Source organism: Neomonachus schauinslandi, chromosome 12 (genome assembly GCF_002201575.2).
Source record: "Neomonachus schauinslandi chromosome 12, ASM220157v2, whole genome shotgun sequence".
Taxonomy (NCBI): domain Eukaryota; kingdom Metazoa; phylum Chordata; class Mammalia; order Carnivora; family Phocidae; genus Neomonachus; species Neomonachus schauinslandi.
Window position 1 is genome coordinate 47728573 of NC_058414.1, and position 26688 is coordinate 47755260.

Genomic DNA, 26688 nt, shown 5'->3' on the forward strand with positions numbered 1-26688 from the left:
GTAGGGGTTTCTTTTTACTGATTTATGATAAAGTTGTTAATAAATGCATATTAATTTTTGTCTTGATTTATTCACAAGTGGTAACTATATACCACACACTTACTGGTATTTGACCTTAGAAAGCATCCATAAAAGTCAATCAGAAACAAGCACAGATCATTACTTAGGTTGTATATTCATTAAACTCTCCCATGGACTGCCCAAGAATCTTCCAAATTTGCCCTACTACTGAAAGCCTGGAACCAAGAATTAAAAAAAAAAACCCTAATACAGATAATTCATTCATCATTAGTGAAGCATTTTCTATGCCACAAATAGGATTTACTAAGCACTTCTACATACCTAAACTGATGCTGGATATCACATGAAAAGAAAAAGACGACACTGACTTTTCCTTAGGAGTGCATGCAATTCAAATTCAAGACTGGAGATATATGAAATAGGAACAGCAAAGAGAACCTCAAGGCAAAATTTAAGTGTATTATTATTATACAGTATTTGGACATTAATGTGGTAAGGAAAATGCAATGATTAGCGTAAGGTGGTAGTGACCTGAGAAGGTGTCATAAGCCAGCTTTTAATGAAAATAATGAATATGTATTGATAAAAGGTATTACAGGCTATGGAATCAAAATACAAAATAAACCTGGCAGGCAGCATAGAGATGAATATACACAGACATAAGTGCATGTAAAACTAGTGAAATGTGAGTAAGATTAGTGGATGTATCAGTATCAGTTTTCTGGTTAAGCTAGCGTATTATAATTACGCAAGATATTACCACTGGGGGAAACTGGGTGAAGGGTATATGAGATCTCTATATTATTTCTTACAATGGCATGTGAATTTACAGTTTTCTCAAAATAAAAAGGTTTTTTTAAGGGGGTAGGCATAAATAAGTTTATGAAGAAATATTGGTTAAAATAAAAGAAAAACCAATAACAACAAAACTGACCCAGCTCATCGATAAAGCCTGTAATGATTGTGTTGGGAGAGTTCAGCTGGAAGCCCATTAATATATAGCCCTAAATTCTTACCAAAGGAAGTTAGGCAGTAAGTAATACGTTGCATATCATGAGGAGATCTTGACTAAATATGAGATACAGAAAATCTTGTGGAAAACTTCTTGAATTCAGCTATGATGATATATATTTAGGTACCCATATAAGAAATATCAGAACACTGTTTTAAACTAACACAAATGCTAAGCATTGTGTTCCAAAGACTAAATGAAAAGATCACTTTGCCAGAAAAGCACTACTTTAATTATCTATCTATGTGGTTTTATATATAATATATATGAGATTATAAGACATATTATTATATGTTATAGTAGATCTAATTATATGTTATGTACATATGATATTAAACAAAATTTGGGTGCACACAAAAAACACTACAAGTAAAATCTAGTAGTACATCATTGATAGGTATTAGCCACTCCATGGGCCTTATGCATCAAAGCCTATAATTAAACATTCATACTGTAAGTATGAAATAATTTCAGTTTAATGTAGAATTCTAAGAAGAGGAATGAGAATCAAAATATTACTATATGCTGAATATAGGATTCCATTAGGGAAAGGTGAAAAGAGATTTAAAAAAGATACTCAGGGGCGCCTGGGTGGCTCAGTTGGTTAAGCGACTGCCTTCAGCTCAGGTCATGATCCCAGGGTCCTGGGATCGAGTCCCGCATCGGGTTCCCTGCTCTGCGGGGAGCCTGCTTCTCCCTCTCCCACTCCCCCTGCTTGTGTTCCCTCTCTCGCTGTGTCTCTCTCTGTCAAATAAATAAATAAAATCTTTAAAAAAAAAAAAAGATACTCAGAAGAGAGCTATATCAGGAGTCCAAGAAAGAAAATGAAATTAAGTGCAAGAGACAAAGTACAAATAAGAAAAAAAAAATACAGAAGAATGTGAAATAGAATGGATTTGGGCCAAGCTGTGTAGGAAGAGGCTGCATGGCTGAGTCCTGAATATAAGTCTAGTAGAAAAGGAGAAATTATCAGTTGAGACCATTAATGTGAAAGCATTCTGAATATAAATTAAAATTAACTACATAAAAGAGGGATCACGTTTTATTATTTTGGAAATGGTGTTGTGTTTAGAGATAAAAAGGAAAAGAAAATTTCTTGAATGAACCAACTGTATTTTTGATGTTTAAATTTTGTGTTTTAAGGGTCCAGTAAAAACCAAGGATCTGGAATCATCACGAAAGGTTGGTGTTAGAGTGATCCAGAGGTTGTATGATTCAATGTATTGGGGAGGAGCAGATGGGTCTGGTGTTTACAGATTGTGGGGTAGATGGATGTGAGCAGGAAAGGACGCCATACAAGAAAGGTATAGCTCGTTAGCCAAGGCTAAATGGCCAACCACTAATATTTCTGAGTATCTTCTATGCAAGAAGACTGCATTCAAATCAAAACTAAGATCAATACTTTTCTAAGAATGGAGATAAAGTTAATGACTTAAGACAAGGGAGCGTTGCTTGGTGTCTACTTGTGGCTATTCATTACTTTGAACATAAAAAAGCAAACACTTTTTAAGTAAAGCTCAACTTAGCAAAATTCATGAGTTAAATTTAAAATTTTAAAACAGAAAACAGATTCTTCAATTCACAAATGGCTATCCAAAGTATGATTGTTACCTAAATATTTATTATTTATAGATATAATACAGCAAAGTCCACCTGCACATTACCAAATACTGAACTTTAAAATGCTATGGTTTATTGTAGAAGGTATCAAAAATATGCAGGTAAAGTTGTAATTGATAACAAGAACCATGTCATTAGAAAACTGAAGCTAAGAAAGTATAACAGTGTTTATATTCGTAAAACAAGAATGAAAAGTGACTGAGGTAACCATAAAACCAGATTTAGAGAGAGGTAGTTTACACCCAAGAGAAGCACTTTGTCAAATTCCATTTTATTCACTCAAAAGCAGTAGCCAACATTTTAAATGATGCTGAAATTTATTTTTATTGGGAAGACTAAAAACTTAAGGTTTCAAAATATTTTATGAGATTTTCCTTTTAAGGGCACTAGGCTGAAGTCAGGATATGGAAGTTCAGCTTCCACTACTTGGCTGAATGGACAGACATTACTTAATTTCTCTGGGCACACTCTCTCATCTAGGAAATACATTCATTGCACTGGGTGATGCCTTGGGAGTCTTCTAGTGTCTTGATAATTCAGATTCTAATGATCCATTTAAACATTAAAGATCACAACTCATTAAGAAAATCGACCAATCAAGCCTACCTTGATACCAAAGAATAATAAACTAGACTATATAATTGCCCTTTCTTGTCATTGCAGTGTAGTATGAAACATTTAATCATCTGTTCTTCTTCCTGTACCCCTCTCCCTACTCCCTCCCAGCCCTTCCATTATCCAGCAGAGAAGCAATCACTAGTGATTTGAACTTCTCTAATTTTAAGGATTTATATTGCTTTGAATCTAGGAACTTTGAAGCATTAACTCTGGTATTTAGAATTTTAATACAGTATTTGATTCTACTATTTATTCAAAAGCAACTGCCTCAGATCATCAAATATAATAAAAATTCCCTAAAGTACTTGACTGAATTCCTCACATTGAACTGTGGGTGTAGGAGAGGTGATTAAGCTTACCAGAGCGAAATCAGCCAATCATCTAGGACTGGTTACTAAGTAAAGGCGAGTAGTCTGTAATTATCAAAAATTTATTAAATATAAATAAATAGACAAATAAGTAAAAATATTGTCTTTTCCTATGAAAAACAAAAGTATCAAGTAAAACTGTTTCTATGCATTTTATGAGGGATATAATACATTCTTAGCTTTTAGTGGTATCTGCATATTTACCATTCCTAAAGGTCTCCAAATGAAACCACAAAAAATAACAAGGAGCTACAATATGTAAATTCGTTCTGCAATAAACTTCAAAACATGGCAGAAAAAATGTCATACATATATTCTCCTAGTTAATAGCTGAAAACAGAGACCTGAAATTTCACTATAATATTCAAATCCCTTTGGTTTAAGTTCTGCTCCCTTTTGACTAAATGCTCCTCTGTATGTTCTTCTTGAAAGGAAGTGTTTGATGGAAAAGTGGCAGGAGACACCTGAAAAAGGAGGTTAGGAGATGCCCAAGCGAAAGAGGCTACGGAAGGGATGGGAATCTTAAGGGTGATTAAGTGAAAGAAACTTGAGTCTCTTATACAACTTGGTCTCTAACTCACTCTACATTTCAGGAAAATGACATGAGATTTACAATACTAGCGACAGTGGCAGAATATTTTAAATCTTCAGCAATCTTTTAGGCAAGCAACATTTCCTATAGCAATATTAGTAGTAAAATACAAATAAATAGGCAACATAAGACAGAGATTGTTTTCAGATGGGGCACACCCATGACATAATTGCACCTACACTGATATATGATAAAAATAGCAACACTTACTGACCCAGATGTTGTTCTAAGTGCTTTATGCTTATTAACTTGCTTTGATGTTTAGGAAACTAACAGGGAATTTGAATAACAGCTAGCAAGAGACAAAGCAAGACCTTGGGTTCTCCTGGATTTACTACTGACATTTCTCCCCTGTAGCCTGCATTCCTTTTATGACTTCCACGGCTTTAACTACCAAGACTAGTGTGGTCTCTTCACTGTCTTCTGATTATATTTGGCCAATGGGAGGAAACAAAAGGAGATTGGAAGGCATGGAGATAGTTTACTGGATGATATTTGATATCAGCTGCAATCCTCCACCTGAGGTCCCCACTTTGCCAGAAGGCTTCTGTCCTGCTGCTCTCGTTAGATTCTGGATTCTTGTAATAGCTCCCTTTATTTGCCACCTCAGGTTTAGAGGACCTAATGTTTTCCAAATGTGGGCCGACCCTGGATGATTGACCATTTCCTGTTACTCCCCTACATACTGCTCACCATCAAACAGTCATCATCAAACTCTATCTTCAGTTATCCTTTTGAGTGTGACACCTATTTCCTTGTCTGATAGGATGACTAAGAAATAAGGTAGATCCTTCAGGATTTATCAACTAATGGCTAAGTAAGCCAATTACACACACACAGTGTCTCTGTTACTTTTTATTTTCCCAAATATCTGAGTGTACAAGAATAAATTTGGTAAAGGCCAACTTCCAAGAGCAAAGAACAGTTCTAGAAGAAAAGATATATGTAATTCCCTGCATTCTGAAGGTGGGCATCCAAAAGATGATAATCCTGGAAATGTGGGCAGCAGCAGGACCCTAGATCTGAATGCCTAGCCACAGGCTTTCCTGTCATTTCAATCTGTCTCAAAAGTTTACTTCTAGATGCTGTCTAGTTTAACGCACCCAGATCTGTTTGTATTTCAAATTTAAAAAAAAAATCCCAAAGTAAACGTAGCCTGTAGTTGGACAGATTTTAATTGTTAAGGGCAGTAAACACACTGAGAGCTCATTTTACATTTGAAAAATATTAAATAAGGAGAGATGTCACTTAATTTCAATCTACCCAGTTAACCGTAGAGTCCTCTTCACATGGTTCTTAAAATGTGAAAGCCATTTGCTAAAGTATTGGTGTCCTACAAAATCAAAACTACATTTTATCTGTTTAGTTCCCACTAAGTTTCTGATGACACAGTTCTATTTTCCTGAACTTCATGTTTTAGCTCCCAAAATAAAACCAGTCATTTGTGAAATTTGCTTGGTGTTCACTGTTCATTTGTTAAGAGTCATTGCCCATTGTACTGTTTTCTTTTTTGACTAACAAGAATACACTTCAGTTTAGTCTGCTAGTTTTTCAGGATGCTAAGAATGATCACCTACAAGTTTACTATGCAGCCTAGACAATAGAAGAAGCCGCCTCTACGGACACTGAATACATCTCACCACTACATTTGCAAATAACTATCACTTTGCAAAAATAAGTTTTTGTTTGGGTGTCATTTCTGGCAAAGCTTTAAGGCTACATTTTCAAAGAGCAAAATTCAAGGCCTTTGAAATTCTACTGGCATCCACCCACCTAAGCTGGACCCTCCTCTACGTTTCCCCAGAGCCTGAGAGAGAGATGACTTCATCTTAATCATTTTCTTGCCTATAGTCATGTAAGATACCTGAGGGTTTTTCTTCTCTTAGAGCATTATGGGATCTCTCAAAGTGTGTGGAGAATAATGAGCGAGAGGAAGAGAAAAACAAAAGAAAACAAAAACTGCAGGGAGTTGGCAGATTTGACTTTAATGACTATCATTGATTACCAGCCTCAGCCTGGTGGACTCTCCACACAGCTGTATATGCTTCAAACCTAATATTTTATTTTCTCACCAGAACATGTAACGTCATACTGAGGTCTCTAATGTGAATGGTCTACTTCCGATGATCTTTTATCAAGAGATTAAGTTTGGAATTCTATTATTGCATATGTGTATCCGTGTGTATCTTTATATAAACAGATTATTTTAGAGCGTGCTTTAAGAATAGCTGCCATGTCCTAGTTAATTTAGCTCCTTCCCTGTTTTCTTCTCACCACTAACCTTTCTACTAAAATGCAGTAGGAACTGAAAACTATGAAGAATAAACTCTTCATATTCATAATTTCAGCCAATCTAGTTTATCCAAAATTCAAGAAACATACCTGAAACATCTTAGAAAACTTATGAAAGCAAAGAGAACATTTAAATACATTTGAAATATTCGAATATGAGTGGATTCTATGAAATTTTGAAGAGCAATAATTTTTTAATTTAAATCTTTAAAAAAAACCCTAATGTTTTTACCACTATGACTTACTACCTTGTAAACTTGTTATATTTACAGTAAAAGGAAAACTCCAAGGATGTAAGAATTGAGTCACCAAAATACACAAGTATTTTAGAATCATTAAACTTTTAGGAAATACTAACTTTTTAAAGAAGCATAGCAATAATATCATGTAGGTTAAAGATCCAATTTGTTCATTTTTAAATCTATATAGTATAGAGAGAACTGATTATTTCTGAAAGCATTTTCCTCTCTTTCACACAAACTCTTTCCAAGAATGTGTGCATATAGTACAGATTTTAACCTGATGAGTCTTGTTCATATGCACATGTAAGAGATCAAAAAACATATCATAAAATATTTTTAGAACCCTATGAAAACCAGAATTCCAATACACTGTACAAAATTTACAGAGAGTAACATGTAAATTCAGAAGTATTATATTGCTGTGGAAAATGTCACATATAAATGAAAGTTTCGTGAATAGTTGGAAACTTTTTTATTGCATATTTAAAATTCCAAATACAGGGAAAATTAATAATTGACCCACTCAACCACATATGAATGTATACTCTTACTAAGTAACTTTCTGTTAATTTAGTAATAAATGTCAAAAGGTTTCAAATAGAAATGCTTACTCTGAAATATAAAAACTATGTCTGAAATTTATACAGATGGATCAATAGATATATTACTGGTTATTTTGTATCTTAAAATACTATCTAACACAACTTACTTAAAGGAATAATAAATTCCCTACAGTTTTATAATGTAAATGGAAAACCATCAAAGAAAAGGACATTAGATTTAAATTAATTCTGCTTCAACATAGATAATGGCAAATTAAAGGCTGAGACCTAAATGACCTTTACCATTTTAAGTTTTATTCCATGAGAGCAATAAAATATTCTGCAAGATTTTCTCCAGTTGGATTTTGAACCTCACCGATGACTATGATTTAGGAGTCACGCAGAGTGCTACAAGTAACTTTTCTTGACTGTGTTCCTCCATCCCTACTTAGAGGTTTCAGTTTAATACAGCTATTCCAACAAATAATCATAAGAGCATCATAACAAAAATAGGAAAGTTGTTAGTGCTTCATTTTCTTTACAGAAAGAAGGCTTGTCATTGATAACTAAGCCATATTAATGACTAAAACACATAATCCAGAAAAATAAGCTGTGACAATAAAATGTGTTTTATTGCTTAAATACATTAAATAGGAAATACATCATACCTACCTCAATTTCTAATTTGTGAACTTTGGTCTTGGTTTGTATTTCATCTTTTTTTAATTTTCTTTTTATTTTAACCACTAGAATCAGTCACCAGTACCATAACGCAGGAAATGTAATTTAACTGGCCACTCAAGAATTAATCCTTCTTATTTTATGATTTCAATCAAGGTGGAAAAAATGCTACTCCTGATAGTCTCACTTCATGTGCTAATATATTTTCCCAGAAAATGTTTTATTATTATAAAAAACATTATAGCAAAAATATAGAAAATTTGAGAGAGATAAACCATCTATAACTATTAACTCAACAAATATTAAGGAATTCCTGAATATATTTTGTTTTCTAATAATTTCCTATCCTTAGCATGTATCATTTATAGATGTTCATAATCATTATAGCAATGCTTAGAAAAGAGACATGATCTGAAATTTTATAAACTACTTAAGTGAACAAGTCCTAAAAATGAAAATATATTATTGTATTATATTGGTCTTTCCCATTTGAAATGAAAATCTAAAAAGCCCTCACATCTTTGTTTCTGGCTGCCATTTTTAATATAGTTAATAAAACTGCCCAGCATATATATATATATCTTACTATAGGAAATGAATAAAATTGGCACCATTACCAGGCCAGGTATATGAAATAGATTTATATGTGGTAAATTTTTACATTATTCAGCTATTAGTCATGGACAAGTTATTTCTCAAATGAAAAAAAGTTAATTTTTCTATTAAATATGGAATTAGTCTCCCAAATTTCCCTGAATCTGATGAAAAAGTTTATCCACATTTGTCATTTCATTTTTGTTTAAAATTAATTTCTTAGAGGTCTTATAATAAACATTATGTTATTATAAATACCACTGTTGTAATGAAGGGTCGATGTTTCACATCACACAGAGGGAAAACAGGGTAATACTTAAAATGTTTTTTTAGTTTATTAGTAGAAATCAGCTTACAGGGTGCCAACATAATGGTTTCCATTGATAGCTACTATAAATAAAGATTAAAATTTTAAATATTCATTACTGGGTTTTCCACCAAAATGAAAGTTTTAGCAGTGCCATGCCTTGCATTTAATGCTTTTCCTTTTCAAAGGAACTATAAATAAAGATATTTACAAAGATCTTGAAACCATTTCTATTTTTATTTGCATTCTTCCTTCCATTCATTGCTAACTTTCAACAATAAAGCACCTTAATTCTAAAGGGACTGCTGCTCTTGACTTCTTTGAGTGTAATCATTTGAAAACACTCATGTAGGTCAATGGTACTTAGAATTTTTTTATGTCAGGTCACCATTTAAAAATGTTCACACCTAAAATTAATCTACCACTCCAAGAAAAAGACTTAAATGACATTTTTCTTTTATTCCTTAGATTTGAGACATTTAATTTGTTTAGTATTGCTCTATAATTATCAAGATCCAATAGACTCTTTTTTTAAATTCTAAAGCAAATGCTGAAAAGTCATAATCCAGTAACACAGAGATGAATAATAAAGTATTTTTTTCCTTTCAGAAAACATGATGATTGAAATATCTAGAAAAAATTACACTATAATACCAGAGTTAGGGTGGAGAAGACATTCCTCTGTATTTAAGTTCCAGCTTATTAAGGTAATACTTGCTTGTTATTCTGCATAGCCAAGCATATAGACAGATATAATTTGACAACAGATATTTTATGATATTGTAGCTATAAATATTTGTAATTTTACAAGAATCTAATATTATTCAAAACCTTGTAAAATCCACATTCCCAAATCATTTCCTTCCTTTTTAATATAATTTTGATTTTTTTATAAAATGTATACTTACATTCATTCAACTAATATGAATAAGAAATATTTACATGTTTATAACTGTATTTTACCTGCATAAAAACTAAAGTTAGATTGACTAATCTGTTTTGGTTATTTTAGCTAAATCTGGACAGTTTATACCTATTACTACATTGCTTGAAGAACAATCAAATGTAATTGAAGCCAAGTAATTCACACTATTTACAGACTTTTTTTTCAGAATCACCTGCTTTGTATAGATGGTTTTAAGTGCAGTTGTAAAGTTTTGATTTTTAAGAGTTCCTTTGAAGACATCGCAGATGCTGGCTTTGCTAATAATGCTGGAAAGCATAGCAGGTTCAAAGTTGCAAAAAGGTTTAACACATATAAAAATAACAGTGTGCTTTTCCATTAAACTTGGCTATTTTCAATTGTCAATAAACTATAATGGAAGCCCAAAGTCCGTAAATATTTGTTTCTAGACCCTTAAGCTTCTTGAGTTTGCATATATGTGTGTTTGGGAGGAGAAATACATGTAAAGGCATACTGGAAAATGTTACACATTGTAGCTTTAGCATCACTACGATGGATAAAAATTTGGGTCATTTTTCAGTATTTTCTGTTGCTTAAAATTCTATTTGAATTTCACAGGGTCATGCACACATATACATACACAGACAATCTGGGTATTATATGCAAGGATAAAGAATTTTGGTTCTGACTTTGTCCTGGATTTGTGTACTATATTTATTTTCGATTATAAATACATAGTAATTATAAACTTCCTAACAAAATATAAGTAAACTCTACTAAGCATGATATAACTTTCATCTAATACAATTTTAAACTTTTGAGAGTTCAGAAATTAATCTAATTTTTTGAAATATTGAAATATTAAAATTGTGCAGTAAGCAATTATATGATTTTCTACATTGCTTTAGTTCCCGCTAGATCAGGATGCCCTTATAATACTATGAAATGAAATAAACATAAGTGTGGAAGACCAACTGAAATATCCCAGGAGAAAGATATCTTGAATCTAAATCTATCTAAAGATCTAACATATATTAACTCAAATAGTGAAATTGACAAATTAAATTTATGAGTACACATATATTTAACTGGAATCCATCATGATATTTCCTTTTAGTTAGTCAAAAAGTTCTTTCAAAATATCCCATCATGAATAGAAAACGCTCATTCTAACTCCCCAGTGATTTTATCCTTGATGATGGCTAATTGTATTTCCCACTCAAGATCTAATTGATTAAGACTTTATGTAGCTGATGCAAATTTTTGTGTTTGTTTTTCCAGTATTCTAATTAGTTTCAACATGTCAATATAAACTTATTTCGTTATATGGTTATTTCCCACCAAAAGAGGATAGCACTATTAGTATTACCAGTTTTCTTAAGAAACTTGTTATCAAAATAATTTAAGGGAAGCAGTTCTTGGATCCCACTTTTTTTGTTTCCCCCTAACCAAAATAAAATGTGCTTAAATGAAAATTCAGTTTACCCTACGAAGCTTAGGTGCATTGATTCAGTTCAGAAGCAAAAGGAACAGTCTATCACAGGTTTTTCACTGCAGAAAGTAAAATGAACAGTAAGAGCCTCTGTTAATTGCAAAAATTGGAGTGACCAACCTGAATTGGGATCTGCTTCCAAAAAAGTTACATTGATACCAAATGCTGAACCAGGAAATGAACACTGCATTTAAGTGACTTTTTTTTAAAGAAATTAAGATGGAAACCTTCTTGCTATGGTTAACCTTTCAACTCTGTCTTAAGAGAGTTTCATGTATTGTTAGTAAAAACCATTAAAAATGAATGATACTGCTGGTAACTTTCTTAGATATAAACTAATTTGTGATGGAGCATTAAAAGTTCACCCCTGACCTTGGAAAGTAAAAGTTAGATTTTAAGTGTGTGATAGAAGAATCCACCTCATACTAACGCTGAAGAACAACTGATACCATCGCTGCAAAGGAACATGAAATATGCGGCTCAATCATTGCCATTTACGTGGGATCTTACCTAAAGCATTGTGAAAAACAAACACTTTCCAATCCTTCACATCAATATCTGTAATTACGTTCTAGGAGTGTTAAACCAATTCCGCAAAGAAAGAAAAATACGTAAATACTATATTTAAAAAATGACACTTTCCAAAAAGATGGAACGCAGGATACGCTAGAGCTACAGAAAACAAATGCACAACTCCCTTAATTGTAAAGTATCTTTTAACAATTTAATGATGATACAGATTGTTAACGGCTTTAAGGAGCTGCCCGAAAAACTAGTTTCTCAGGATTGCTACAGTTTACTTGGCTGTCTGGACTTTCAAGCATCTGCGTTTTATAAGGTTCCCTTTTGCGTGGCTACTCAAGTTATCCCCACGTAGATCAGCGCCTCCTGCGCACACCCTCGCATACTAGCCTCAAGCACGTAGAGAACCAGCACTACTCCGGGCTGCTGTTTGTTTCCAAATACTTGCCTCTAATAATACTGAACCGAAGGAGATTTTACTTTCCACTTTTGAAACTCAGATTATCTATTTAGATTAGCACCACACAAATACAACTATTTCTAAAAATCGTTTTTCTTCAAGAGTCTGAACATGTATTTATTTACCATTCTTTGATACATTCCTTAAAATCCTCTGAATTCCTAGATTGTCTTCTTCCCCAAGAAAGGGAAATTTTTACCATTTGGAATACGGTGCTATTTAAAGAACTCTGAAATCAGAAAAAGGAAGAAAAAAAAAAACGACAACCTAAAACTTTTTTTTTCTCATACGTTCTGCCAAGTTCCACTGCAAGTTCCAAATATTGTGCAATAATTTGGAAACCCAGTTAACGATGGGAAAAATCGAGCCACTCGGAGTCGGGAACTTGCAAGTGAAAAGTCAAGGAGCAGCACCCGCACGCACGCCCAGCGGACGCTGCATCCCAGGCTGCACTCCCCTCCTCACCGCTCAGATGGAAGGTCACGCTTCGCAATCGATTTCACATACTGTCACTTGCCCTTTTTTCTTAACCCTCTGGTAAACTAGTTTGAACCTCGGAGAGCTTAGCGCTGTTGACTGCAGTGCTGCCCTTGGAGAAACACGTGCCCCCAAATAACAGGACCAAAGCAGCCCCACCGAATTTGCCGGCGGGGAGCCAGAGAGGGCAAGACATACCTTATCCCTGCTGCCTCACTATAGTGCGAGAATCTTCTCTGTCATCTCCCCGCCCCCTTTCGCCGACAATGCCCGGTGCGCGCTTACCTGAGCTATCGCTTTTCCTTTTGCCGCCACTTCTCTTCTCTGCCTCCGCGGGTGACAGCGCCTGGCGGCCGTAGTCCCCTGGCGCGCACGCGGCCCCGGTCGGGGTGCTGGAGCCCAAGGTGGAAGAATTGGAACACAGGACCGGCGGGCTGCTCCCCAGCTCCGGGGGCCCTCCCGAATCCGGCTGGAGGCAGAGGCTGTGACGAGCCGCACTCGGGGGGGGAGGACATCTGCGGAAGGTGCCAGTTGGTTTGCAGAGCTTGGTGCTGCTGCTGCTGGTGGTGGTGGTGGTGATGATGGTGGTGATGGTGGTGCCCCCTGTGATGCTGGCTGGCAAACATGCCCTCCTCGTTGGGGTATCCCGCGATTATGCAAGACGAGGAAGAAGTGGAGAGCTCGGGGTAGGACATATGGTCAGATCTTCCATGGAGGGCGAGAGAGGACTGGGAAAACGGGTGCAAGCCTTGCGCGGTGGCGTGAGGGCTGCGCAGGCAGCCAAAGAGCGGGTGTTCCATAGCATGCAAGTCTCGGGTTCCAAGCAGAAGACTTCACGATGGTTCCAAACGCTACCACCCTCTGTCACTTTTCACTGGAAATCGTGTGTTTTCCCCCTCCCAAACAAATAGCAGCCGTTTCTGCAGAGCTCGGATAATCCCGGTCCTGAGCCCTAGCGGCCAGTCTCCTTTACATATAAACACTCGGACCTGGAGAAGCTTCCCTTCGAGCTACTCAGATGTCAAGAGTAGGAGAGGTTGAAGCCAAAAGAAGGTGGTCCCAGAGAACTGCTTTCAGGGGGAAACGGCTCTGAGAGGTTATAAACAGAGTGTAATGTGAGCTGGGGGCTGGCTTAGGAGCCCGGAGCTGACCACATGCGAACTCCCTCCAAAACTCCCGCTCAGTCTGCTCCACGCGCTCCCAGTTCCACTTCCTATCTCGGGCTGGACGTACGCAGTGCGTCCACGCCCGCCCGCCCTTGCCAGCAGCCGAGGCGGCAAGCGGCGCGCCTGGCGCCTAAACCCGAGCCGGAACGGACAGCGGCTCTCCTCTCCTGGCCCGGTCCGCCAAGGTGCTCCTCCGCGCACGCCAGCCGCAACTCTGCACCCAGTGTCCGACCCGCTCACTTCTCTTAAGAAAGCTGTCTTATCAGTGCCACTTGGGCACTGTCACCTGCAGGAAAGCTAGGGTTACGCCTAGCTCTTGAGGAGCACGAAAGAGGAAGAAGGATTAAGGAAAAAGATCAGCTAGTTTGGCGCGCGCTCAGCCAAGTTTTTCAAACTCAGTATCAACTCGTGCCCTGGGCTAAGTGGCGCATCTAGTTTTTTGCAGCTGTTTTTTCCCTGTGGGCTGTTAATGGGCTTGGACCTGGCATCCGAGGTTTCTGGGAAGTGCCCCACGGGTAGGAAAGGGCCATTCTCAGCGCCAAAAAGAGACAGACCTGGTGGGGTAGGTGGGAGAAAAGCGTGGGGCGGCGATAGTTGCAGATGCCCAGAGACGCGGGCATCCTCACCTGCGGTGTCAGGTGGGGTCTTTCTTCTTTGGCTTTCCGTATATACCTTTCCTGCTTTGCACAATGTCCTTCCTCTTGCTCGCCTGGTCCACGTCAAATTCCTAGCCATTTGTCAACGCAAAACTTTTCGGTCAGGAAAACCCGAAGCGATATCGTCCTGGTCACATGTGATGTGTATATTGCAAGCACATTTCCAGTCTTTCCAAACCTCCAGAACCTCAACCCATGTCCCCTCATCTCCCTCCAGAAATCCACCCTCTCTTCCGCTCAAAAATAAATCAGCTAATGGCACCCCTTTTGCCTCCCCACTCCCCCACGCCTGCCGCCATGGTTCCATTTACTGGGAAATATTACACTTCAGTATCCCCCAAAGTTCACTAAACATGGGTACTGCTTCAGATCTCCCTGGTTACACTCTTGCATCATACAAAATGAGTTAGAAAACTTGCCACCAGTGAATCAGTATGAGCGGCGGCTGGGCTTTAATACTGCCACTTGCTTGAGGGGTGACACTGTCTGCTAGGGCAGAGTCGTTTACACAAGGCAAGCAAGCGGCACATAATTAGCTACAGGAACAGTCAAGTCCTGCCTGGGACGTGTCGCATCAGAAGATGGGCGCTCACCTATTCCAGCCCAGGACCCCAAACATGCCACCAGCTGTGTAACCCCGTTATTTTCATTGTCTCACGTGTCCAGAGGATGGGGACCAAGTCTTTGAAGTTGTTAATGGGATTAATGAGGACAGCAAACCGGGCCAGCCATCTGGTTTGAATTAGGAAAAAGTATTGATTAATCTTTGAGAAGTGTCCCCAAGGCAGAACCTTTCCCTCAACCAATCCCTCAGGTTTCAGCCTATCTCCCTTGTTTTTTAAGCCCTACTGCAGAAGAGTGGCCTCTCAATAAACCTTTACATTCGTGTGAAAGTTTGAATTGTTTTCCATTGCTTAGAGGTGGGATGGGGTGGGGGTGATCAGGAATTCTGAGATTTGTAAGCGCTGCTTTCTTTAACGGAAATTGAGCCCTATTTTGAGGGAAATTAGTTTTGCAGACTTCGTTAAAAAAAAAAAAAGCTAAAACTTTTGTTCACCAGCTGCTCAGCTTTTCAGTCTGGGTCTGAGCTGGAACCTGCTGCAAGCGTTTGACGGTAAGACTTTCTTTGCCGGTATGTTTTGGGAATCTAATATTGTTTTAGACTTCGAAAGGGGGTGTTCTTCAGGTTGCATGTTTCTAAGGGTTTTAAGCACTCCCAGGATGGCGTCCAGGGCTTAGATCTTAAGAATGTTTCTTCCGCCACTCCCCACGCCCTTGGCTCTTTAAGGATAAAAAAAAAAAAAAAAAAAAAAAAAAAGGAGGGGGTATATTCTTCTAATATAGTCAGAATATTTTTTGAATTTTCATTGTGTTTATGGTTTCAATATGTGTTCCGATATTAAAAGTTGAAGTACAAAGAGCAACACAAAACTTCCCAAACTTGAGTAGCTCCTCTATAGGGATTATGGGTGAATGCATTAAAGGCTTTATCGAAAGAGAAATTTAGGCAACCATCTCCATAAACAGTAACCAGAAATATTTACATAATATAATACTGTCTACTAAAAGCATTGTGGAAAATGTCAGACCAGGCTAATGAAAGATACACTCACTCGATCTACACAGATCAACAGAAAACATCCATAAAGGTCCCCTTTTGGTTTGCATTACAGTGGTTTAGAGGGAGCAAAGCAACTGAGAAATGAATGGATTTGAATTTAACCAGTGTGCTTCAGGTAACTAGCAACTAGCAAACACAAACTTTTCATCTCCAGGAGCTGTCAATTCTCCTTGAACCTGCCCAGTGATTGTGCTGGTTTTTTCTCACTTACTGTGTCAGATGTTAACAACATGTCCAGAAATTTCTCTACAACCTGCCTCAGTCTGCCTCTAGAACTATGAGACTAGAAGACCGGGAAAGAAAAGTCAGAAAAGATTAGAAAAAGAAGGAGTCTCTTTGAAAAGCACACAATTAAAACAAAGCTAGCAGAATAGGTCTTTTAATTGAAGACCCAAAATACACAATATCAGTAAAAAGGATGAAGTCTAGATTTCTAATAGAAAGCATAATACAAGAAAAATGTTATTTGAAAAAGTGTGATTCAAAGAAGAAACAAAAATGCTCTTGATGCATTCCAGAATTAAATATTTTATTTTCTCTGATTTTCCAAAAATATATTATTCCATAAAGTTTTTTTTTTTTCAAAATTTTCATTTCCTAGAATATTTGGAATAAGAAAAAAATACTGAATTTTATTTTCTAGGCCTTAGGAAAAAATTTTTAAATGTCATACCAAGAAAAAGTCCTAACATTCCTATAACAGCTACTTTGGTGTCCACAACTATATCCCAATATTGAAAGATACCTTTTTACACTTAATGGCTAATTATATTATGAAGCATGATAAAAATTACAAAATTTATTATAGAATTTTTATAGCTTTCATTTTAAACTATAAATAGTATAGTGTTTATCCTATATTTATAATATACTTGAATTTTCCTGAAGAACATTCTATTAATACCAATATTTCATGCAAGGTTTTGATACCAAGCAGTGCATTATAACAAGAGCTTGAATATATGAATAATGTAAGCTGCCAGTCTTTTCTAGAAAACATAATCAAAATTATTTTAAGCACGTGCTAGGCTCATTAAATTTGGTAAATGTGTACATCTATTATTCCTCTTGCTGCACAAAACAATATTCAATAGTAAAGGCAGAAATTTTTTTAATTAAGATTATTTTACAGAGACTACAACTTAAATTAAGCAATCTGAAAAATGTCTTTAAATTTTAAGAATCACAATGCTTCTTTTAAGAGTTGCTATTCTTCTGTACATTTGTGACATGAGGTATGATGGGAAAAATATTTAAAATTAAATATGATCTTTAGCTAGAGATAATTATAAACTTTGCCTTGCATTTTATCTGCCAGACAAATTTATCTTGGTAGCATATAGTCATGATATATGAATTTAAGTATGGAAAATTAAGCCAAAATTGGAATTTGTCTTTCAAAGTTTTGTTGCACAAAAAAATATTCTTTCTGCTACATTTTTCCAAGAAATAAGTTATGTCCTCAGTTGATTCTTCTGAAAAATTTTGAAAATATATTAAAATATGCTAAACAGCTAATGGTAATTTATGTGATTTATGATGCACTCCATATTTAAAACTACGGAACTGACTTTCTCCAGGAATTATGCATTGTAATATTTCAAGAGCAATTCTGCTATGGCTAATGCATGTTATTTGGTGATTCTATATACTTTTACTGATTTTTAAAATAAGTTGCTATTTTTATCTAACATTAATTGATGCTTTCACAATAAAATTTGTTGTTTCTACATTACTAAATGAATATTTAAACATTACTTCAAAAAAGTGTAAATACCCAATATACTGTTCTCCTAATTTCTGTCTCTTCCTACATAGTCTTATGATTTCTTTCAGAAATTGGTGATTTTCTTCAAGTATCATATAGTAAATAATGTTCAGAAAACTAGCATGGAATATAGATTATGACTGATTAAATTTATAAAATTTAATTAAAAGTTCAAAATATATGCAATCTTTCATTACTCCAATTCCTTAACACATACATTTTACAAAATTCTAATTATCCTTTGGTGTGTATGTAGTGAGTGCTAAAATTAAGAGACACTGACTACCTTCTCAAGTTTCAAAAACTTCTAAATGAACTTCCTTTTGTCCACCTGTTTTAAAACCAGAATTTTCAAGTTTCCTTACAATGAACATGGGAAATAATTACATTCAGTTTCTACATTCTCATTTGCATTCACCTTCTATATTCCTTTTGTTGATAAATGTATGCATCTCAAATTGCCCCCCTTATGTATCTACCTGTAAGAAGTATAGGCAAACTAATGCAAGACAGTTCCATAATAAAATGCTATATATTACATTATATATTTTATACCATCAAATTCATAAGCATTAAATTTCTATCCACAGTTTAAGGGAAATAAACCATTTATTTCTCCCATGTCATAAAAAGCAACGTTACACTTTTAAGTGGACTGAATTTCGAACAAGTTCATAAATCTCAGAGAAAAAACATTCAATCGAAACTAAACACAGGAATTATAGGTAAAACCTTAGTCTTCTGTTTTAAATTTTCCAACTTTAAGGGTTTAACATGACTAATGTAATTTTGGCACTATGGTAGGTTATTCTTATGTGTTTTTATTTTTCATGCCTCATCAATTTGTAGCATGTTTTATTCTTAAGGTGGTTCTTTCATTTTGAGCTTGGGTTTATGATTTGAATCACTAAAAAATCTCTGTGTTTTAGCTGGGTTGGTATAGCTCTCCCAAAATATTTAATGTCACATTCTAGTTTTATATGATTGACTCAGCAAAGAAACACCAGCTGCCTTTGATATCAACACTTCTGTTTGTAGGAATAAAGGAAAAATGTGCTTGTGTACCAAACAAAATAGAAAGTTAAGGTGAAACACATGCTCTCTTATAATAAAATATTTTAAGGATTTAATATTAGTACCTCGATAAACTCAGATTTATAAAGGATTTTGAGAATATAGAGTATTTTTATACAAGGAAATGGCCACATGAAAATGGATCAAAATGACAATGAAAATGATTAAATGACAACTATCTGCTTATGTCTCACTTGACTAAGGAATTTAAATGATGATAGAAGCACAAAATAGGCCAAGGGAAAACCAGAAGAAGGTTTAGTAGATGAAAAGATAAAGAAATAAGACAAGCTGAAATATATGAAAAACAGTTCTATATTTGATAATACAAATATGTAAGTCATAAGCCACATTCACTTATAATAATGGTAAAAAGATCCCAGGTACATGTTTTAGTTTAACTGGAATTTTAAAAAAATAAGTAATCACATAGGTTTATGTTTAAATGGACATACATATTTTTGATAAAAGAAATACTAACAAAATACTGTTCTGAGAAAGTTTCAAGTAATCACATAAGCATAATGTGAAAGTTAGGTAAAGATGGGGTCAATGCTTGGACATGTGCAAGCTACTGAGTGTCTGAAATTCTGAATCACTGCCTTCTTACAAATCTGTAATCTGAAACTCATTGTAGTCAATTGTTTTTCTAAATTTTATTTATTTTTAGAGAATGAATCCTGCTAAGTTGGGGTAACAGTATATGGGAAGAGAATAAACTGGTTTTCAAAAGCTTTCAGTGGCTGAGAAAAAAGAAAAAAAAAAGAAACCTATTGGGCCAACTGCATTTTTGAGCACTTCAAAGTACAAGGGAATCCAACAGAATCAAAAACTAACCAGAACTCAAAAGGAGTATCAGTTCTGAGCCCAAGGGCCCAGCATAAGGCATTTACTCATACCATCAGCTAACAATTGTCACCAACTAAGGAGACGTGTGATCAAAGTGAAGCTTTCTCTGTATTAGGCAAGAATGTATAAATAGTAGATGCAACTTCTTCAACACAGAGTGACCTCAGAAGATTCTTTCCTCCTACTTGACCTATTCTTTTGCATGATTCTTGCCTAATAATCTCAGAGAGGCAGGAACCACCTTGGTCCAACTCCATGTTTCTAATGACGAACTCTTGAGGGATAAATCATGAATAGGGACACAGAGCTATGACTAAAAAAGTCAAAACAATCTTGGAATACTTTATGATAAAATACAGTAAAACTTACTACTGATCTTGAAAGTAGGCTACACAGTAATGGGAAACCTGACAGTTCTTTCCTCTAATTTAGAGCATCTGTAGTGATCTGATTATGATTATGTGTGCTGGGTGCAGTGAGGTTAATGTTTCTATGAAGACATATCAAAGTCAATTTAAATAAATTTCACCCATAATCAAATATAGTAACACCTCTACTTATTGAAAACAACTTTAATATTTCCATGATGTAGTAAATACAGAGAAATAAAAATGGCACAATTATGAGTTTTCAGGATAATTGTTACATTTTGTTTCATAACAGTTCTCATCTGTGGACCAGCATTACCTGTCAATAGCTTATGTAATGCCCGGATACCTACAAGTTTTGTTCTTAGTCAAATCTTGTATCCTATACTGTTTAAGTGAAAATATGATTGGATCAGAGTAAAAAGCTGAGTCCCTTTGCATTTTTAAGATCAGATTTTCCAAAGTATGTGACATATCATCATCTGATAGACTTTGCCAAGACAAATGCCCAGGTAGCAACACTTGGAATCGTTCTTTCAGGCCCAAAGATAAACACATAATTAGAAAACTCTGTAAAAATCTCCACTGTTTTATGTGTGGTGACAAAGCTGAATATCTTTTTAAAAGACATAAAGAAGCACACAAAAGCTAGTAAATGTTACACTCTGTATATCTGAGGTTGTTGAATTAGCTGTTGGTGTTCCTCTTTCTATAATAATGTTAAAGACTCGCCAATCCATGTGTAGTTCCTTATGTAGACTCATTTTTAAAAAAAATAGTTAGCAGATGCCATTATCTTCTGGCATTTGTGACCAAACGTAATATAGACATGGTTAAAACAAAAAAAAAGTGGGTAATCCTTGCACTGTACAGGCAATTTCAGTGATCAAAAATTGCTAAATCCTACTTCAGATTAAAAGGCTCATGTCAGTCCCTCTCTAAACAGCATCTGACAAATTGGTTGTTTAAGTTAGAAGAACCCACCCCCAACAAGCACCTCCCTCTCTACCCCTCCCCAATATGCAATCAATCATCAAGTAGAGTAGTCCCAATTCTACTTGAATATTCATTAACTCCATCCTTCTCTACATCACCAATGCCATTACTTTAACTGGGGCTCTCGCCCTTGTTGCTTGGATTACACAGGACTCCCAATGGTACTCTACTCGCCCTGCGCACTGCTCTATCTCCAGAGGCAGGAGGGAGGGCTGCTTTGAACCTTAGTTCTGTCACTTTCTAACTCTGTGAGTGCATTCATTTATTTACTAATGCAAAAGAATATTATAATGAACAAATATGACAAGGTTGTGAGTGTACCTAATAAGATGCCTAACAAAAAGTGGAATAAATTTAAAATGCATCTACAGCTGCAGTGTTGAATACATCATCATGTGGCTGTTGAGCATCTGAAATGTAACTCATCCAAATTAAGATGTGCTTTAAGATTAAAAGACTTCACGTGAGATTAATTCACATGATTTCAAAGACTTCATGTGAAATTAATAACTGTTTGCAATTAAAATAATTGTTGGATACACTGGACTAAAAGTATGTTACTGAAGTTAATTTTCTTTCTACTTTTTAAATGTAGCTACTAGAACATTTAAAATTACATATGTAAAAAAAATAAAATTACATATGTGACTTGCATTGTATTTCTCTTGAATAGCACTGATCTAGAGGATGCTACCTAAATTTTTCTCTCATTCCCCACCTCCTTGCAAATAGGTACCAAATTACATATCTATCTGTCAAAATGATGTAGGATCTGAAATATCTCTGTAAATTGATCCTCTTGACCCCCTGATTAGGAATTTCACAATGTGGTACCACACATGGAAACCTCCCGAACAAAATCTCAAGGAAACACAGGAAATTCCTGGAGTGGCAAAACATCCTATTTGAAGACATTCAGCTATTCCTTTGTGCATCAGGAGCATCATTATTAACTAACTGTTGATAAGCTTGGAAGAGTTCATTTAGCAATAGTCTTTGCAAAAAAAGAAGAGCCATGTGTATTATCCATGATGGACTAGATGATGCAGTCACAATGGGTTAAGCTCTATATCTTAAACCTTAACAAAAGTTTATTTCTTATTCCTACAAATTCTGATACAAGATGGTTGGCTCTCCACTTAGCAAGTGATTTTGTGAATTAGTCACCTCAACATGTTTCTCCAAAATACCACAGCAGGGGAAAAGAGATGTGGAGGATTATATACGTGGTCTTACATACTTTGATGCAGAGATAATACATGTGAATAGCTTGTAGGCCAGAACCAAGCCTGATAGACCTGTAAGGGGACTGGGAAATATTCTAAAGCATATGGCTCTTTTGTGAGCAGTAAATGTTTCGGCCACATCAGGAGTTAGCAAACTTCAATTTGCTCCTAATAGGCCTAATTCACACCACTAAACAATATATTCCTGGAGTCTTCTTGGCATATTATGTTGGTGTTTTCCAACAAAGTATCTGGCACAGAGTAAACACTCAATAATTCTACTCACCAGAGCACTTAGATCTGTAAGTTTCACTTTATCATTAGGCTTTAGTACCCATGAAGTTGCTATCAGAAAAGTATATCTGCAATATAACTGCAAAGAAAATTTAACTGATAAATGCTCAACCCAGCTTCAGTTTTGTTTTTTGTATATTTTGCTCTGATTTTTGCTCTAGAGCAGAGATCTATTACTAATTTTCATTGGAATTAGAACATTCATGTCCATATGTAATGACAACAGTTCAAATTCTTTGGGGCAATTTGCCTTCAAATGTCTACAGTCATAATGTGACACAAATCTCTGTGTAAATGAGATTCATTCACTGTCAGATATTGTTATTTTCAATCAATACTGTCCATTCTGTAATGGTTCACAGAATAGACTCTGAAGATGATACCCTGGGTTGTGTTTTGTTTTTGTCACTTAATAGCACTTTGATCATGGCAAGATTAACTTTTTTGTACCTAGGTTTCCTCATCTCTAAATAAAGATATTTATTTCTATAGTTTCACACTGACAAATGATATAATCCAGCAAATCAACCTAAGTCTATTAAGTATGTCTACAAATGACAAATATTATTATGATAATTTTCATTATCATCTGTCTTGAGGATCTTGCACTGTCTAAAAAGGAGTCCCTGTAAGAAAATTTGGGAGTATTTACTTATATCTAGCCATTCATTCCACTTTTCCCCCAATTAACACTTTAATAATATCTGACATCTTATCCTAGAACAAAATTCCATAAATGTTCGTTGAATGAGTAAAAACCATGCTAATGATAACTGCACCTTAATTATCTCAACATTTTGTAAATAATGGTCATACATTCAGGCTGTACACTTTTCACCTGATTCTTCTATTTCCTTCAAAATATGATTAAAACTCATACTGGGATGAGTGACAGAAATTCTTCATTATGGCCAAAAGGACTATTAAGAAATAAGAAAGAAGCTAATGACACTGCTTAATTATAGTACCTTGGAGTAAATTTATTTGGCATCTTTTATTTTAGGCTTTATTGGATCTAACATTTGTTTCAGAGGTAATGAACACTTCTTTAATAAGAAATTTTTAGTGGTATAGTAACAATTGAATTAATCCTACTCTCAATTCTGTTGAAATATGTAATTTTCTCAACTCCAAACAATAAGACATAATAACAATGAAACAATATCCCTGAAACAAGTAACACCTAGAACTTAAAATTTAATATCTATGTACTTATGCTTGATTCAAATATTTGGTATATATAAACTATGCTAAAAGTTAATTGTTACATGGGTAATGTCCAGATACTGCTATATCATCTATACCTGAATAATCTGATATAGCTTAGGAAACATATATGAATGCTATCTCTTATTATGCTGATTGAATTCCATTTTATTTTAGGGGCACCTGGCTGGCTCAGCCGGTAAAGTGTCTGCCTTCAGCTCAGGTCATGATCCCACCGTCCTGGGATCGAGCCCCGTATCGGGCTCCATGCTCAGCAGGTAGCCTGCTTCTCCCTCTCCCTCTGCCTGCCTGTCTGCCTACTTGTGATCTCTCTCTCTCTCTCTGTCAAGTAAATAAATTAAATCTTAAAAAAAAATAAAAAATAAAATCCATTTTATTTTAGAACTGAATCTCTTCCTAGTTCTTGAAAGGTTTTGTGGTGATTTATAGTAAAACCTGATATAACAAGATAATTTCACATAAAGATATGAAAACTTTCTGGAGCAGTAAATCTTAATTACCAGATAAATTCTCTTTTTAAAAAAGGACTCATTACAAAAATACAGCTCTATAAAGTGACCAGTGAGAAGCACAACAGTTATGGCATATACAGGTAAAGGGGACCTGGTACCCCCTGCCTAGTGTTTTCTCTTCTCACCTACCACTGTGTGTGTGGCACCTACAAAGAAACAAAGGGTTCTAGGGAGACAACCTGAAAAACCACTCATCTTTAATACATACAATCAGTCTGATAAAATGTCCCGTGAAATACCATACCTGTGTTTCCCTGGTCCATTAATTCATTTGAGAGTCATATTCCAGGGGCAAATATTTGAGCCACATTACTTTCTTTTATTTCAGTCTTCAAGTGTCTAGTTTTCAATTTCTTCAGATTTTCTAATTTTTTAAAAAACATGTAAGGTTAGATTGCCAAAAACTATAATTGCAGAAATATTTTTAGTGGATAATATTTTAATATTATAATCCCGTATTTATCAAGAATCCAAATTAGAAAAAAAAAAGCTGTGAGAAACATCTCCATAAGGTCTGAACAGCACAATGCTATTTAATAGAATCTAAAAAGGATCTTGTTGTGATGACTACTGGGTGTTACATGTAAGTGATGAATCACTAAATTCTACTCCTGAAACCAATACTACACTATATGTTAACTAACTAGAATTTAAATAAAAACTTGAAACAAACAAATAAAATTAAAAGGATCTAACCCCTAGAGAATTCAGTGCTAGAAAAACAGATTATCAAATGGGAAAAGGAGAAAGGACACACACTGCTAAATTATCAAGGAAGAAATATATATGATCAAGAAATATAAAATACTACATGTTTACTTATAATGAAAATACACGTTAAAAAAGATAGCATTTTCTACCTACCAAAATGACAAAGTTTAAAAAACAAATTGGTTATGGTGACAAGAATTTAGAGAAATAATACATCTCATACACTACTGGTAAGAGTATAATTTTTTTTTTACTTTTTTTTATTATGTTAATCACCATACATTACATCATTAGTTTTTGATGTAGTGTTCCATGATTGTTTGCATATAACACCCAGTGCTCCATTCAATACGTGCCCTCTTTAATACCCATCACCAGGCTAACCCATCCCCCCCCAACCCCCTCCCCTCTAGAACCCTCAGTTTGTTTCTCAGAGTCCATAGTCTCTCATGGTTGGTCTCCCCCTCCGATTTCTCCCCCTTGAATTTTGTCCCTTCCTACTTTTTTTTTTTTAACATATATTATTTGTTTCAGAGGTACAGGTCTGTGATTCAACAGTCTTGCACAATTCACAGTGCTCACCATAGCACATACCCTCCCCAATGTCTATCACCCAGCCACCCCATCCTTCCCACCCCCCACCACTCCAGCAACCCTCAGTTTGCTTCCTGAGATTAAGAATTCCTCATATCAGTGAGATCATATGATACACGTCTTTCCCTGATAGACTTATATAATTAAAACAGATAGCCAAGATGAAACTAGCAATACATAAAATGTTAATTTTTGATTCTACACTTCCAGATGAATGTATTCAAAGTTAATTCAAGATTTATATATATAATCAGATATATCAAAAAGTTTGTGTATAGCCAAGTCTCTGAAACAACATGTACTGTATTGAAAATATATATTAAATAATAAAAATTGATTAAATGCTTTATGGCAAATTATGATAAATACAGTGCAACTATTAAAAATCATGTTCTAAAATAAGAGTATAGAAAGTCAGTTATGATATAATGCAAGAAAAAACAGGTTACAAACATGTAAAAGATGATCCAAATAAATCACATCATACATCTTGTTATGTCTATACTATATTTGTTACGTAGATCACAGATTTGCACATATGTGATATCAAAAGACATACTCAGAATGACAGTTTACTGTTATCTCTAGCTGGTCTTAAAGCTGTCTTCTAATTTTGAGTAATGAATATATATCAATTTTATAGTCAAGAAAATGACATTTTGGGTGGCTGGGTGCTCAGCTATTAAGCGTCTGCCTTCGGCTCAGGTCATGATCCCAGGGTCCTGGGATCGAGCCCCGCACTGGGTTCCTGCTATGCAGGAAGCCTGGTTCTCCCTCTCCCACTCCCCCTGCTTGTGTTCCATTTCTCACTGTTTCTCTGTCAAACAAAATCTTTAAAAAGAAAAAAAAGAAAGAAAGAAAATGACATTTTTATTTCTATAT

General features: G+C 35.3%; 1 protein-coding gene across 1 annotated transcript in view; it reads right to left on the reverse strand.

Moving 5' to 3' along the window:
- Window positions 1-13813, reverse strand: part of MEOX2 (mesenchyme homeobox 2) — a 63686-nt gene extending 49873 nt beyond the window's left edge. The window contains 2 exon segments of the mRNA XM_021689716.1: window positions 13030-13249; window positions 13251-13813. Of these exon segments, the coding sequence (XP_021545391.1) occupies window positions 13030-13249; window positions 13251-13544 (514 nt within the window). The 5' untranslated portion in view covers window positions 13545-13813.
- Between the last annotated feature and the right edge of the window lie 12875 nt (window positions 13814-26688).